This window comes from Entelurus aequoreus, linkage group LG06 (assembly GCF_033978785.1).
Source record: "Entelurus aequoreus isolate RoL-2023_Sb linkage group LG06, RoL_Eaeq_v1.1, whole genome shotgun sequence".
NCBI classification, from domain to species: Eukaryota; Metazoa; Chordata; class Actinopteri; order Syngnathiformes; family Syngnathidae; genus Entelurus; species Entelurus aequoreus.
Window position 1 is genome coordinate 51,183,559 of NC_084736.1, and position 17,500 is coordinate 51,201,058.

The following is a 17,500-nucleotide window of genomic DNA, read 5'->3' on the forward strand; positions in this document are numbered from 1 at the left end:
ATTAATCGAAAAAATAATCTATAGATTAATCGATAGAAAAATAATCGTTAGCTGCAGCCTTATTAGATATCTATATATTTTAGGGACCTATAGACTAACTCTGTTGCTGCAGCAGCAGAGAGTTTATTCTGTCTTGACACTTTGTATTGATATTTTGTATTACATTCTTCCCCTAAATGATAATGTTTACAGTGATTGTTTTATATCTATTTTTTATGTATGTCGCTTTGGATAAAAGCGTCTGCCAAATACTTAAACATATACAAACACCTGAAAGTCTTTATATCAGCTAAAACCACCAATCTGTTTCACTGGATTCAGAATAAAACCAAATTCTGTTTTACCCAACAATGTTAGTATTTGAATATTGTTACTTGACTGGTTACAATTATACTGTTAAGAAAGTATTGTCTTATACTTTGCCTAAAATGAGAATGCATCATAATCAGTGGCGGCTGGTGAATTTTGTTTTAGGTGGGGCTGAAAGTTTGTAAAGCAAACCCCTGTACGGGGGTGGGGGGGTCATCCTCCCCCAGAAGATTTCTTTGTGATTCTCACATACAAATATTGAAGATCTTTGCTCCTTCTCAACTTTGTGGTAATGTTATTTTCATAAAATACAACCAATAGTATGTTAATGTTTGTTTTTGCAAATGTGTTTATTCTGTAAAGGAATGAGTTAAATGTTTAAAATTGTTTAAACTATTAAAATGACTGGTTAATAGTGCTATTATGAATTGCAATGTCAGCACCATTTTTTTTCCTGCAATTTCAAATGCACTTGTTTTAATAAATAAATACAGCGTTTTAAAAGCATACACAATCTGTGTAAAAATATTAGTCTGTGGTTAAAAGGACTTGAAAGGACTCGAAACTCAAAATGCAGGACTTGGGACTTGACTTGAGACTTTCTAGTCTTGACTTTGGACTTGACTCGGGACTTGCCTGTCTTGACTCGGGACTTGACTCGAGACTTGAGGGCAAAGACTTGAGACTTACTTGTGACTTGCAAAGCAATGACTTGGTCCCACCTCTGATACATACATACATACATATATATATACACACACACACACATTATACAGCCGTGCTCATAAGTTTACATACTGTGGGAGAATTTATGATTTCTTGGCCATTCTTCAGAGAATATGAATGATAACACAAAAACCTTTCTTCCACTCATGCTTAATGGTTGTGTGAAGCTATGTATTGGCAAACAACTGTGTTTACTCTTTTTAAATTAAAATGACAAAAGAAAGTACCCAAATGACCCTGATCAAAAGTTTACATACCCCAGTGACTTTGATCTGATAACATGCACAAAAGTTGACACAAACAGGTTTGAATGGCTAATCAAGGTTCCAATCCTCCCCTGTGACATGTTTGTTTGTAATTAATGTGTGTGTATAAAAGGTCAGTGAGTTTCTGTGCTTCTGACAGACCATTGCATCTTTCATCCAATGCTGCACAGATGTTTCTGGATTCTGAGTCATGGGGAAGGCAAAATAATTGTCAAAGGATCTGCGAGAAAAGGTAATTGAACTGCATAAAACAGGAAAGGGGTATAAAAAGGTATCCAAGGAATTGAGAATGCCAATCAGCAGTGTTCATACGCTGATTAAGAAGAGGAAAATGAGGGATTCAGGTAGACCAGCAAAGATTTCAGCCACAACTGCCAGGAAAATTGTTCGAGGTGCAAAGAAAAATCCACAAATAACTTCAGCTGAAATACAGGACTCTCTGAAAAATTTTGGTGTGTGACTGTTTCAAGATGCACAATAAAGAGGCACTTAAAGAAAAATGGGCTGCATGGTCGAGTCGCCAGAAGAAAGCCATTTCTGCGCAAATGTCACAAAGTATCCCACTTACATTACACCAAACAGCACAGAGACGAGCCTCAAAACTTCTGGAACAAAGTAATTTGGAGTGATGGCTTTCTTCTGGCGACTCGACCATGCAGCCCATTTTTTTTCAAGTGCCTCCTTATTGTGCATCTTGAAACAGCCACACCACAATTTTTCAGAGAATCCTGTATTTCAGCTGAAGTTATTTGTGGATTTTTCTTTGCATCTCGAACAATTTTCCTGGCAGTTGTGGCTGAAATCTTTGCTGGTCTACCTGAATCCCTCATTTTCCGCTTCTTAATCAGCGTTTGAACACTGCTGATTGGCATTCTCAATTCTTTGGATATCTTTTCATACCCCTTTCCTGTTTTACGCAGTTCAATTACCTTTTCTCGCAGATCCTTTGACAATTATTTTGCCTACCCCATGACTCAGAATCCAGAAACATCTGTGCAGCACTGGATGAAAGATGCAATGGTCTGTCAGAAGCCCAGAAACTCACTGACTTTTTATACACACACATTAATTACAAACAAACATGTCACAGGTGAGGATTGGAACCTTGATTAGCCATTCAAACCTGCTTGTGTCAACTTCTGTGCATGTTATAAGATCAAAGTCACTGGGGTATGTAAACTTTTAATCAGGGTCATTTGGATACTTTCTTTTGTCATTTTGATTTAAAAAGAGTAAACACAGTTGTTTGCCAATAAATAGCTTCACACAACCATTAAGCATGAGTGGAAGAAAGGTTTTTGTGTTATCATTCATATTCTCTGAAGAATGGCCAAGAAATCATAAATTCTCCCAGGGTATGTAAACTTATGAGCACAACTGTATATATATATATATATATATATATATATATACACACACACACAAGCATACACACACACACACACACACGCGCACACACGCACACACACACACACACACACACACACACACACACACACACACACACACACACACACACACATACACACACACACACACACACACACACACACACACGATATGGATGGAGAAAGTACCATCAATTCTGGACTGTAAGCCGTTACTTAAAACCCTGCGGCTTAAAAATGGTGCAGCTAATTTGTGGATTTTTCTTTGCTGAAGGCCATAAAGCAAATAGTTTTCATTAAACACATACAAATACACTTAAATGTGTGTTGTTTGCGCTATGGCGCCAACTTTTGGACAAGTTCGCTCACTGCAGGTGCTGCTGGGTGAATGTGAATTACTGCTGTTTAAAGCTTTGAACCAGAAGTACAAGTGCTGTGCCATCTTCTATTTGTCCATAGCGTTTCTATTCATATGGATTCTTCAGTCATAACTCCAAGCAACGTTTGTACGTTTTACAGTATAACAAAAACAATTCTTACTCACCAAACCGTCTGTAGGAGTGTTTTAATGCGTAATTTGTACGAGATATCTTAATGTAATCAAGCAAGCGTTGTTAGCATTAGCTAATATGTTAACACGTTTACAAGTTTCTGTATTCGTAGTATTACCTTACAATGGCATTCTTTTTATATTGTTCCAGTTTTACAAAGTCCTCAGTAAATTCACCAAAACGAGGTATTAAGTCTGTTTAGCTGATTTGGGAACTAACTGCCAAGGCTAGTGGGTCCATGACGATGACTTCTGTTTTGTTTGATCAGCCGTTGTACTGCCGTGTTACAGACACCGTTTGGAAAAAAATTATGTAAGTAAATAAACATTTATAAAATCTTTCTGCGCAAATAACACATTTCACAACGTATATCTGCCGCTTATCATCCGGTGTGGCTAACATATGGAAAAATATGTTTTTTTCCCTAAAATTTAGTGGGTGCAGCTTATATACCGGTGCGCTCTATAGTCCAGAAAAGACAGTATTCATTTATTAATGGGTTTCTTATTTTAACATAGTCATCTTACATCACTCCACAATGTCACATTTCTATTATTTGTGGAAAATATTGGTGAGTTACAAAACATACTGCTGCCAACTATTGACACAGTGTGGAAGTGTAGGTAGATGGTGCTCGCTGCACAAGCAATCTTCAAACCTATTGTTGAAGGACAACATAACTGTTTTTTTGTTTTCCAGCTGCTCACGTAAATGTCCGAGAGGCAAATGGAGGACGTCTCTAAACTGCTTTAAAAAACGACCTTCTGTTGTGTATTTGAAAGGAGACAGATGATTTCAAAAGACCTTATGGTTTCCATGCCATTGAAAACGCAGCACTGCTTCATGCATGTTGTCAATTGAGAGAACATTTGACATGACATCATGTAAAGAGCGATTCAAGGATACATGACAAAGGCGAGAACTAGCAGGCACCAGACCACACTGATGTTCATCTCTCCTGAGGGCTGAGCCACACTGTAGTACAGCTCCGTTATTAGATAGACCACAGTCGCTGCTACTGTGAAATCAACCAACCACTGGAACTCAGGGAAGTAGTGCAATGCTAAAGGCACAAAGACATAGACCTTTTTCAAACATCTACATTTAGATGGCACAACCAAAATATACATAATCAATTAAGGCTTTTAGAAAAAACCTTTACAAAATGTCTTACTACCTAATGTGTCGACTTCCGTAATGCATTTTGTCTCCAGTTGTAGATCGATGTCCTTGGGTACAGTTAGCGGCTTGTTGTCTATGTGACCGTTGTACTTCCTGGAGTAGAGACATGAAATTAGAAAAAATGGAACGATACAGTCAACATAATATAATATAGTGACACAACCAACATTTGCCAAATGTCTCATTTTGCCTTCATCATTAAAAAATAATATTAAAAACACATAGCAATGGTTTTAACTTAAAATTAGTATTATTGTGGCTGTTGTTTGCTAACTGTGCCACATTATACAGAGTATTTGGTAAATGCAAATATTTTGACACACTCAATAAATGAAGTAATCAAAATAATAGAAAAAACACACATGTTTCTCTGGTCTGGACACCAGGATCCAGAGCAATGAAGGCAATGTGCAGCCAAGAATCAAATTAATTTTGGAAAACAACGAGGCGAGGCAAAATAAATCGAATGCAGCACGGAGGTGCACAGAAGACAAACACTTGTCAAGGTACTAAGCACAGGCAAGTAGCAACAAGTGCAATTATTGAATGGAAAACAGGTGTGCTGGCAGGAAAAAGAACAGGAAGTGAAAGTGCAACAAAACAAGGAATCTGACAGGAAGTAGAACCAAAATAGGAGCCCGAGGACAGGAAATGATAGGAAACACAGGAAAATAGCAAACAAAGTCAAAACTGTCATGTGGGATCATGACATGCAGGTCTATAAAACACAAATAATAATCAAATAATAATCTGAGCGCTCTCAACACTGGTTATCCAGCCATGAAACACTGAGTCACTGAGGCTTTTAATCTTTTTTTTTATATACCCGTATATATCGTATACCGGTATTCAAAATAAAAATACTGCGGTATATATTTTGGTCCATATCGCCCAGCCCTAGTATCAACCAACATAAACAATTGATACAGGTTTTTTAGCCATATTGCTAAAGGTATTTATGCGACTGGCAACATTCATATTGTACTTTATTTACGATCAGTGGGGTCATATTCTTTGTACTATTTTGTAGGGATATAAATGGTATAAAAATCTCAAGGTACAATATCGTCACGGTATTCAGGGCCATGGTACGGAATTATTGTAGTATTGTCAAAACAATTAAGAAAACTTGGTAAAAATGCCTTAGTGTGTAAAATTAAGTGGCAGGAATGTTTAGGACAAACACAGTTACTGTAATTAAACGCAAACAATGCTCAAATGTTCTAGTTATATGTATTAGTATAAACAGGTATATTCAAGTGCAAAGAATGGTGCAGGAACATCAAGTATTTCAAGTAACATACTTTATGCCAAATATTAAAGAACAAAAAAAACTTTTATTTGAGGGTCTTAAAACTGTCAATGTAAACATTCAGTGTAAGAACTGGACAACAATTATATTCAGTTTAGTGTGTTTCAACTTTTAACTTCCTAAGAACCAGTGTCACCCTTTAATTGACATTTGTGTACTAGTTTGGTGAATGTTTGGAGTAGGTTGACAATTTAATGTTTAGCAATGTACAGTCGTGGTCAAAAGTTGACATACACTTGTAAAGAACAAAATGTCATGGCTGTCTTGAGTTTCCAATAATTTCTACAACTCTTATTTTTTTGTGATACAGTGATTGGAGCACATACTTGTTGGTCACAAAACAATTCATGAAGCTTGGTTCTTTTATGAATTTATTATGGGTCTACTGAAAATGTGACCCAATCTGCTGGGTTAAAAGTATACATACAGCAATGTTAAAGGCCTACTGAAACCCACTACTACCGACCACGCAGTCTGATAGTTTATATATCAATGATGAAATCTTAACATTGCAACACATGCCAATACGGCCGGGTTAGATTAGTAAAGTGCTATTTAAAATTTCCCGCAAAATATTCTGCTGAAAACGTCTCGGTATGATGACGTTTGCGCGTGATGTCACGGATTGTGCAGACATATTGGGACACCATTGTGGCCAGCTATTAAGTCGTCTGTTTTCATGGCAAAATTCCACAGTATTCTGGACATCTGTGTTGGTGAATCTTTTGCAATTTGTTTAATGAACAATGAAGACAGCAAAGTAAGCTGTAGGTGGGATCGGTGTATTAGCGGCTGGCTGCAGCAACACAACCAGGAGGACTTTGAGTTGGATAGCAGACGCGCTACCGTGAGTACGCAGCTTTGGCTTCCAAACATTTGATCGCTTGCCCGTACGTGCGTGCCGCTATGTGCATGTCACGTATGTAACTTTGGGTAAATATATGTGCTGTATGAACTTTACGGAGGTGAACGGTACTTTGGGCTGTGGGATTGAGTGTGTTGTGCGGGTGTTTGAGTTGTATTGGTGGGTTATATGGACGGGAGGGGGGAGGTGTTTGTTATGCGGGATTAATTTGTGGCATATTAAATATAAGACTGGTTGTGTTGTGGCTAATAGAGTATATATATGTCTTGTGTTTATTTACTGTTTTAGTCATTCCCAGCTGAATATCAGGTCCCACCCGCCTCTCACAGCATCTTCCCTATCTGAATCGCTTCCACTGCCCTCTAATCCTTCACTCTCACATTCCTCATCCACAAATCTTTCATCCTCGCTCAAATTAATGGGGTAATCGTCGCTTTCTCGGTCCAAATCGCTCTCGCTGCTGGTGGCCATGATTATAAACAATGTGCAGATGTGAGGTGCTCCACAACCTGTGACGTCACGGTACTTCCGGTACAGGCAAAGCTTTTTTATCAGTGACCAAAAGTTGCAAACTTTATCGTCGATGTTCTCTACTAAATCCTTTCAGAAAAAATATGGCAATATCGCGAAATGATCAAGTATGACACATAGAATGGACCTGCTATCCCCGTTTAAATAAGAAAATCTCATTTCAGTAGGCCTTTAAAGGCCTACTGAAACCCACTACTACCGACCACGCAGTCTGATAGTTTATATATCAATGATGAAATCTTAACATTATAACACATGCCAATACGGCCGGGTTAACTTATAAAGTGACATTTTAAATTTGCCGCTAAACTTCCGGTTCGAAACGCCTCTGACGATGACGTATGCGCGTGACGTAGCCCGGCGAACACGGGTATGCCTTCCACATTGAAGCCAATACGAAAAAGCTCTGTTTTCATTCCATAATTCCACAGTATTCTGGACATCTGTGTTCGTGAATCTGTTGCAATCATGTTCATTGCATTATGGAGAAGGAAGCTGAGCAAGCAAAGAAGAAAGTTGTCGGTGCGAAATGGACGTATTTTTCGAACGTAGTCAGCAACAACAGTACACAGCCGGCGCTTCTTTGTTTACATTCCCGGAAGATGCAGTCAAGATGGAAGAACTCGGATAACAGAGACTCTAACCAGGAGGACTTTTGACTTCGATACACAGACGCCTGTAGAGAACTGGGACAACACAGACTCTTACCAGGATTACTTTGATTTGGATGACAAAGACGCAGACGTGCTACTGTGAGTATGCAGCTTTGGCTTCTAAACATTTGATCGCTTGACCGTATGTGCGCAACTTTTTTTTGCGTATGTACGTAACTTTTTTAAAATATATAAGCTTTATGAACCTTGGGTTAGGTGAACGGTCTTTTGGGCTGAGTGATTGTGTGTGTTGATCAGGTGTTTGAATTGTATTGGCGTGTTATATGGAGCTAGGAGCTAGCATAGGAGCTAGGAGTTAGCATAACAAACACGCAGGTGTTTTTATGCAGGATTAATTTGTGGCATATTAAATATAAGCCTGGTTGTGTTGTGGCTAATAGAGTATATATATGTCTTGTGTTTATTTACTGTTGTAGTCATTCCCAGCTGAATATCAGGTACCGTGAGTATGCAGCCTTGGCTGCTAAACATTTGATAGCTTGACCGTATGTGCGCGTCACGTACGTAACTTTTTAAAAATATATAAGCTTTATGAACCTTGGGTTAGGTGAACGGTCTTTTGGGCTGAGTGATTGTGTGTGTTGATCAGGTGTTTGAATTGTATTGGCGTGTTCTATGGAGCTAGGAGCTAGTAGAGGAGCTAGGAGCTAGCGTAACAAACACGCAGGTGTTTTTATGCAGGATTAATTTGTGGCATATTAAATATAAGCCTGGTTGTGTTGTGGCTAATAGAGTATATATATGTCTTGTGTTTATTTACTGTTGTAGTCATTCCCAGCTGAATATCAGGTCACCCCCGGCTCTCACAGCATCTTCCCTATCTGAATAGCTTCAACTCCCCACTAGTCCTTCACTTGCACTTTACTCATCCACAAATCTTTCATCCTCGCTCAAATTAATGGGGAAATTGTCGCTTTCTCGGTCCGAATCTCTCTCACTTCATGCGGCCATCATTGTAAACAATAGGGAACTTTGCGTATATGTTCAACTGACTACGTCACGCTACTTCCGGTAGGGGCAAGCCTTTTTTTTATCAGATACCAAAAGTTGCAATCTTTATCGTCGTTGTTCTATACTAAATCCCTTCAGCAAAAATATGGCAATATCGCGAAATGATCAAGTATGACACATAGAATAGATCTGCTATCCCCGTTTAAATAAAAAAAATTCATTTCAGTAGGCCTTTAATATTTGGTTACATGTCCCTTGGCAAGTTTCACTACACTAAGGCGCTTTTGGTAGCCATCCACAAGCTTCTGCTTGACTTTTTGACCACTCCTCTTGACAAAATTGGTGCAGTTCAGCTAAATGTGTTTGTTTTCTGACATGGACTTGTTTCTTCAGCATTGTCCACACGTTTAAGTCAGGACTTTGGGAAGGCTATTCTAAAACCTTAATTTTAGCCTGATATAGCCATTCTTTTACCACTTTTGATGTCTTTTTGGGGTCATTGTCCTGTTGGAACACCCAACTGCGCCCAAGACCCAACCTCCGGGCTGATGACTTTAGGTTGTCCTAAAGAATTTGGAGGTAGTCTTCCTTTTTCATTGTCCCATTTACTCTCTGTAAAGCACCAATTCCATAATACTACCACCACCATGCTTGACGGTAGGAATTGGTGTTCCTGGGATTAAAGGCCTCACCTTTTCTCCTCCAAACATATTGCTGGGTATTGTGGCCAAACGGCTCAATTTTTGTTTCATCTGACCACAGAACTTTCCTCCAGAAGGTCTTATCTTTGTCCATGAGATGTCAGATGAAACAAAAATTGAGCCGTTTGGCCACAATAACCAGCAATATGTTTGGAGGAGGAAAGGTGAGGCCTTTAATCCCAGGAACACCATCCCTACCGTCAAGCATGTTGGTGCTAAAGGAATGGCTAAATCAGGCTAGAATTAAGGTTTTAGAATGGCCTTCCCAAAGTCCTGACTTAAATGTGTGGACAATGCTGAAGAAACAAGTCTATGTCAGAAAACCAATACATTTAGCTGAACTGCACCAATTTTGTCAAGAGGAGTGGTCAAAAATTCAACCAGAAGCTTTCCAGAAGCTCGTGGATGGCTACCAAAAGCGCCTTAGTGTAGTGAAACTTGCCAAGGGACATGTAACCAAATATTAACATTGCTGTATGTATACTTTTGACCCAGCAGATTTGGTCACATTTTCAGTAGACCCACAGTACATTCATAAAAGAACCAAACTTCATGAATGTTTTTGTGACAAACAAGTGTGTGCTCCAATCACTCTATCACAAAAAAATAACAGTTGTAGAAATTATTGGAAACTCAAGACAGCCATGACATTATGTACATTTTTTACCACGACTGCAAATACCTAAAAAATTGATGTTTGGCCTCGCTAGCTTTTGGGTATTACATCAAGGATATTTTCTGGGTGATGTTTCATCAAATGGCTTCTCATATTACTCGCATTCCCCCACTTGTAGACGTTGCGGTGTGCAGTTTCGGCAACATCGAGGAGCTTTATGAAGAGTTACACAGAAATGAAATACCTGCTGGTCTCCTTATGTTTAGTACCGACGAGAGAATTCAACAATATGTGATCCCCGCGATTGCTTTTGTGTTCAGCGGAAAACCAAAATCCATACTTCTGATTTAAACTTCACTGGAGGTTCCGCTCTGCTCGGATTTATGGGAGTTGTAGTTTACTTCTGAAACCGGCCCAAACAATAGCTCCAGAAAAAAACAACACTGATTAGGGTACTCCAAGTTCTCAATTGATACTGTCACATGTCATTATTGCTAGCATTTTCAAACCAAAAAACAGCAATATTCCCAATACCGTTACATCCATACTATTTTGCGGTAATCTATCATCAAATAGAGCCAATGTCTGAAGTGAACAGTTACAAAAATACTTAGGAGTTGAAGCAAATATTGTTGAACCCTTTGGTGATCTAGTCAAAATCAGGGGATGAGCTACTAGTAGTTCACAAGCTACCTGTTGGAGAGTTGAAGACCCTTGCTGTAAACTGTTCTGATTTACTGTTTCCCTGTCAGTGTTGTTGTTGGACAGTCATTATCATTAATGGTATAGCTATTATAACAGAATACATAGTTTCCGATTAAAAAAAAAACTCAATCAAAATACATTCTTACCTATGAGAAAAACCCACCGTGGTACAATCAGAAAAAACAAGTGCAACAATGGAGTCCGGTTCTTTTTTCACTCTTTACGAAGCAGAGAGAGCAGTCTATAGACAGAACTAAGTCACTCACAGCAGGTAATGGAGAGCTACTCTTCGAGCATGAGGAAAAGTCTGATGGGCCTCCTCAGTTCTGGCCTTTGTTTGTTCAGCCCTGTGTGCGTGCTAGATTTACAGGACAATGCCACTGTAAGACTCTCAGGCCAAAACACGCCCCAGACAGATTTAATCTCAGAGGCACATGACAGCAAGAAAAGGGGCTCAGCTTCACCCCTCACTGAGGGAGTCAGCGAGGGAACAAAGGAAACTGAGCTGCATGGCACGAGCTGGCAAAAAGACAGTGGGTCCATCTTTTTTTTTTCAACGGATTACTGAACATGTGGAGCAGGAGAACACCGGTCTGCCTCATACAGGGTCGGAGAAAGGGACTATTCTGGAACAGATTCCCCTTAACCCCCATTTTAGGATTAACTTCCAGTAGTGACTTCAATTTCAATTCCTATTAAATAGAAGAGCACACAAGGAAATGCTTTGAATTCATGTCTTAAAACTATGGTTCTATATCAAGCAACCGTACTTCAGGAATAGCAACTTCTTTCAATCTGCAAGAAAGACCATACATTAGTGGTCCACAGTGTGGAAACGGACCTTGACACCTTTCCATAGGGTTTATTTTGACAAAACACTTGTAATTTAAAAGTTGTATCCATATCATACAAGGACTCAGCGATTATAAAATTATTATCGATGATCGTGATTAGGGCTGCAACAACTAATCGATTAAATCGATTAAAATCGATTATAAAAATAGTTGCCGATTAATTTAGTCATTGATTCGTTGGATCTATGCTATGCGCATGCGCAGAGGCTTTTAAATTTTTTTTTTTTTTTTTTAAATAAACCTTTATTTATAAACTGCAACATGTACAAACAGCTGATAAACAATAATCAAAATAAGTATGGTGCCAGTATGCTGTTTTTTTTCAATAAAATACTGGAAAGGATAGAAATGTAGTTTGTCTCTTTTATCCGATTATTAATCGATTAATCAAAGTAATAATCGACAGATTAATCGATTATCAAATTAATCGTTAGTTGCAGCCCTAATCGTGATACATTTCAGATCGATAATGGTGATCTTAACTCGATCAAAAACGGCGGAAATGTCTGTGACAACAGCCAATCATAATCAACCTTTTCCCACTCCACTTACAGTTTTAAAAAGGTACCACAGAAGTAAACAGAATCCTAGATATGAACAAAATGACCAAACTTGTAGCTGAACGCAAAGCTGAGGCAGGGAAATAAATGTTAGCTGTGACTTGCCGTTACCTAGTGTCCAATGATTTTTGCGTAAACAAAAATTGTTTTTATTAAATCTTATTGAATTTTCTTTGTTACTTATGCAATATGTTACTTGTTTAATCTCTATTTTCTTTAGTTTTTAGTATAGATGCTTACCATACCATACTCTATTAACTAAATTCATACAGCCCTTTGAAAATTGGCAGGTTAAAACAATATTTAAAAAATTGTGATATTTAATAACATCGAATGATATGAAAACAAGGCAGCACGGTGGAAGAGGGGTTAGTGCGTCTGCCTCACAATACGAAGGTCCTGAGTAGTTGTGAGTTCAATCCCGGCCTCTGGATCTTTCTGTGTGGAGTTTGCATGTTCTCCCCGTGACTGCGTGGGTTCCCTCCGGGTACTCCGGCTCCCTCCCACCTCCAAAGACATGCACCTGGGGATAGGTTGATTGGCAACACTAAATTGGCCCTAGTGTGTGAATGTGAGTGTGAATGTTGTCTGTCTATCTGTGTTGGCCCTGCGATGAGGTGGCGACTTGTCCAGGGTGTACCCCGCCTTCCGCCCGATTGTAGCTGAGATAGGCTCCAGCGCCCCCCGCGACCCCGAAGGGAATAAGTGGTAGAAAATGGATGGATGGATGGATATGAAAACAAATCTTTTTCATCTATTTTCATATAGTTTTTTTTTAACAACTATAGGCCTCCCAGGTCCCACGATGGTGTATTTGGGATACTCAAAATCTAGTTTTGATGTTGGAATTTAGAAAAGTGTTTTTTTCTTTCATCCAAGCCACCATGTTGCACCACAGACTGCCCAGAAGTTAGGTGATACCCTGATCCAGGTTTTGGAGGAAATAATTTCATCAGGAGCAAGGCCACATACACACCACTAAGCTTCATTGCCTCCGCTAGGAGCTTAAGTAACTGTATTCAGGGCCATGGTACGGTATTATTGTAGTATTGTCAAAAATAATGTAATGGTAAAAATGCCTTAGTGTGTAAAATAAAGTGGCAGGAATGTTTAGGATAAACACAGTTACTGTAATTAAACACAAACAATGCTCAAATGTTCTAGTTGGTTTGTTAGTTGTTGTTGGTCTGTTAATTAGTTAGTTAGCAAAACGACTCAAAATATCAGGACGGATTTTCATGAAACTTTCAGGAAATGGCCAAAATGGGTAACAATCGATTTGAACTATTTCTACTACATTACCTTACTTCTATGTTCCCCGCAGGGACAATGGCAGTGAATGACCAACAAGAATGTTCACTCTGTTTCTTTAATTGTGCTCTTTATAGTTCAAAAAATGATGGTGGTATTTTCATTCAACTTTTAGAAAATGTACAAAATGGGATAAGGAGCAAAGGGGCTGATTCTGACAATTTCTCTTACGTTACCTTACGTTTACATTACAAGTTTCAATTTTTTTGGCCCGCAGCCCCGCCTCCACCCACAGAGACAAAGACAGTTGATGACAGACAAGAGGCTTTACTCCATTTTTTTTCATTCCACTATTGATTGCTCAAAAATGTATGAGCGCATTTTTATAAACTTTCAGGAAATGTCAGAAATGGGAAAAGGAACAACATTTTGTGGGTTATACAGATCTCAGTATGGATGCAAGACTTTTTTATTATTGGGAGGTAGAGTCTGGAGGAGGTCTGCTTATTAGCTTAGAATTGCATTGAAGAATTTTCACATAAGTTTGATCTGCCTGTGATCTGTTTTTTTTTCTGAATCCAGACCTCTAAGGGTTATTGATTTCGATTTCCATTGATCATTCTAATGTTATTTTGTTCCCAACAAGTTCCACTATGTAATGAATTAAGATTTTCAACTGTAATATTGCATTCATTGGGATCTACGATGTGTTAAGTGTCCTATTTTTAGAGCAGTGCATAGAATGTAAAATGCAACATGAAAGAGGCAAGTGCAGACATTATGTTCTCCATCTTTCCTCATATCTCTCTTTTCTCTGAGATGAAAGGATTAACTTGTGTCGTCTCGGTACCATTTGATCAACATGCTGCCGTTCTGCATATGCACGTACCTGTCTTTCTTCTTTACTCCTTTCTGTTTCCCAGCGAGGTTCCTCAACTCATCTTCCGTAGGGTGCTGGTACCACCGAAGACTAGCAAACCAATAGAAAAGTGGGGTAAGAAAAAAAAAGAAAAAAGGTTTACAATAAATCAGCTGAATAAGAATTCTAGTTATGAAATAATGATTAACCCTACTGGATCATATTTTATTGCTTGCCCGAGAAACCACTTCCCCATAAAATAAATGCTTACTACGAGGTTGGGAATAGTCAATAATATGATCTGAGCATTGCTTACTCTCTTGTGTGATGCTTACGATTTAAAAATAAGCAAAATTAATATTGAAAAATGCTCTTCAATGCAAAGTGTATCATGTCTCGATTCCACAAATGTGTCTCCAAACATTTAGAGCAGCTCTGAGCTTTATGATGAACCCCCTCAAATAGCAGAAGTGCTTCTAAAGCTCTTCTTTACAGCTCCTCTGATACACATTTAAGAAATACTTGAGAGAGGCTTTACAATATCAAAGTAATATGTACTGGAAATAGGGCCTCATTTAACAGCATCATTTCAAAGACTGCAGTTTACATCTCTGCCTCGGAATCCAGCTTTTTTCATACATTCCTTGTATATGTATTCATTAGAACAGTATCAGTTATAAAAAAAAGTCCTCTTGCCCAGTGAAAGCATTCATCAAATAATATACAAAAAATAGCAGTAATTTAACGAAAATAACCCAATTATTTAATCATACATCCATCCATTTTCTACCACTTGTCCCTTACAACAGTGGTCCCCAACCACCGGTCCGTGGATCGATTGGTACCAGGCCGCACAACAAATAAAAAAATAAAAAAATGTATTTTTTTTTTTTTTTAAATCAACATAAAAAACACAAGATACACTTACAATTAGTGCACCAACCCAAAAAACCTCCCTCCCCCATTTACACTCATTCACACTCATTCGCACAAAAGGGTTGTTTCTTTCTGTTATTAATATTTCTGGTTCCTACATTATATATCAATATAGATCAATACAGTCTGCAGGGATACAGTCCGTAAGCACACATGATTGTATTTTTTTATAACAAAAAAAAAATACCATACCATACATACATTTTCTAGCGTTGTTACAAAAAGGTTGGGGACCACTGCCTTACAAGGTCGTGATTATTTTCTGTATTTTCAACACTATATCGAAAATGTTTTACTCATGCTGATCTTCATTTTTCTACCCTATTTTCAGATAAAATCCTCATAGGGAAATACAAAAAAGAGCTACAAAACAAGTGTGACAATGTGATTTACCTGCCACTGCAGAGTAACCATCTTGCGAAAGAATAATGAGGTATGATTTTTTGAATTACACTGGCCATTACCATGGTAACCACCAGCTGCACTCCGATCACACCCTGTAAAAATAGAAAGGTTTAAATGGCATTTAAATGGTAATAACATTTGAGATAAAGCAGTTACACACAAATGAAGTGTTTCCTTTGTCTTGTTTTAGGAGCATGCCACCGTCAAAGAGAGAAGCAGTATATTTTACTAAATGTAAATGTAACACAGAACGATTAGGCACACATTAACATAAAGACTCAAAACTACACCAAACTATACATATCTACACAGATATCTTAATGTTTTAGTCAGACAAGAGTTGGACTACACACCTTAGTTCCCCTGCATGTCCAGTCTTTATTTTTCCCATTACATTTTTTATGCTTTTATGCTATGTACTGGGACCAAAATAGTTTATATTGTATATTAATGATATCTGTAAAGTCTTTAAAAAATTAAACTGTATTCTCTTTGCTGATGATACAAGCCTGTACTGTTTTGGGCAAGACCTTGGCCAGCTCCTAGAGAACGTAGAGAGTGAACTCCACATACTAAAGCAATGGTTTGATGCCAATAAACTATCAATAAACCTAAATAAAACAAAGTACATAATTTTTGAAAATAGGAAAAAAAACATAGTGTCACATAAGAATTGATGATATGGAGATAGAAACGGTGTATTCAACATTTTTGGGAATCTATATAGATCCATCCATCCATTTTCTACCGCTTATTCCCTTCGGGGTCGCGGGGGGCGCTGGAGCCTATCTCAGCTACAATCGGGCGGAAGGCGGGGTACACCCTGGATAAGTCGCCACCTCATCGCAGGGCCAACACAAATAGACAGACAACATTCACACTCACATTCACACACTCGGGCCAATTTTAGTGTTGCCAATCAACCTATCCCCAGGTGCATGTCTTTGGAGGTGGGAGGAAGCCGGAGTACCCGGAGGGAACCCACGCAGTCACGGGGAGAACATGCAAACTCCACACAGAAAGATCCCGAGCCTGGGATTGAACTCACGACTACTCAGGACCTTCGTATTGTGAGGCAGACGCACTAACCCCTCTTCCACCGTGCTGGCGATGACAAATTAAATTGGAAACTGCAAATAAATATACTCAAGACAAAGTTGGCAAAAAATTATTGCTATGTTAGATACAATTAATAACTCTGTAAATCAAAAGGCTCTTAACATGTTATAAAATTATTTCGTACTCCCATCTCAATTATTGTGTTGAAATCTGGGGTAACAATTACAAATCAAACATTAACTACGTTCTTACTTCAAAAGAAATCCATTAAAATTGTAAATTATGCAGATTATTATGATCATACCAACGCTCTGTTTATTAAATTAAAAACATTAAAACTGCATGATCTTGTTGACCTCAACACTGCTATTGTGACGTATAAAGCTCATAACCGCATGCTGCCTACAGGAAAGGTTCAAATCCAGGGAGACACCCTATGACCTCAGAGGTTTATCTGTCTTTCAGAAAGCAAACATAAGAACTAGCTTAAAAAGAAGATGTGTTTCTGTCAGGGGGTTGATCTGTGGAACAGCTTGGATGATTCCTTAAAATGTTCCAGTTCCATTCACACATTTAAAAAAAACTTTAAAACCAATGTCTTAGAAAAATATATCACTCTTGAATCAACACCAGTAGTTAATACTATGATCAATGTTAATTACAAAACTAAATGTGGGATATAAATAATAATGGAAGTATAAGTGTTTGTATATAGTATATTATTGGTACAAATGTTTAACCAACACGTGTAGAGATATTTCACAACTGTTTGTCTATGTCTTTACTGTGTATATATTTG

At 38.2% G+C, this 17,500-nt stretch overlaps 1 protein-coding gene across 1 annotated transcript in view; it reads right to left on the reverse strand.

Annotated features, from left to right (window-relative positions):
• The window catches only part of tmem161b (transmembrane protein 161B), a 63,305-nt gene that overhangs the window by 30,068 nt on the left and 15,737 nt on the right, over positions 1-17,500 (reverse strand). Inside the window, exons 2-5 of the mRNA XM_062050947.1 lie at positions 15,631-15,734; positions 14,332-14,412; positions 4,418-4,515; positions 4,147-4,303 (exon numbers count right to left, since the gene is read on the reverse strand). Of these exons, the coding sequence (XP_061906931.1) occupies positions 4,147-4,303; positions 4,418-4,515; positions 14,332-14,412; positions 15,631-15,734 (440 nt within the window). The remainder of the gene's footprint in view (positions 1-4,146; positions 4,304-4,417; positions 4,516-14,331; positions 14,413-15,630; positions 15,735-17,500) is intronic.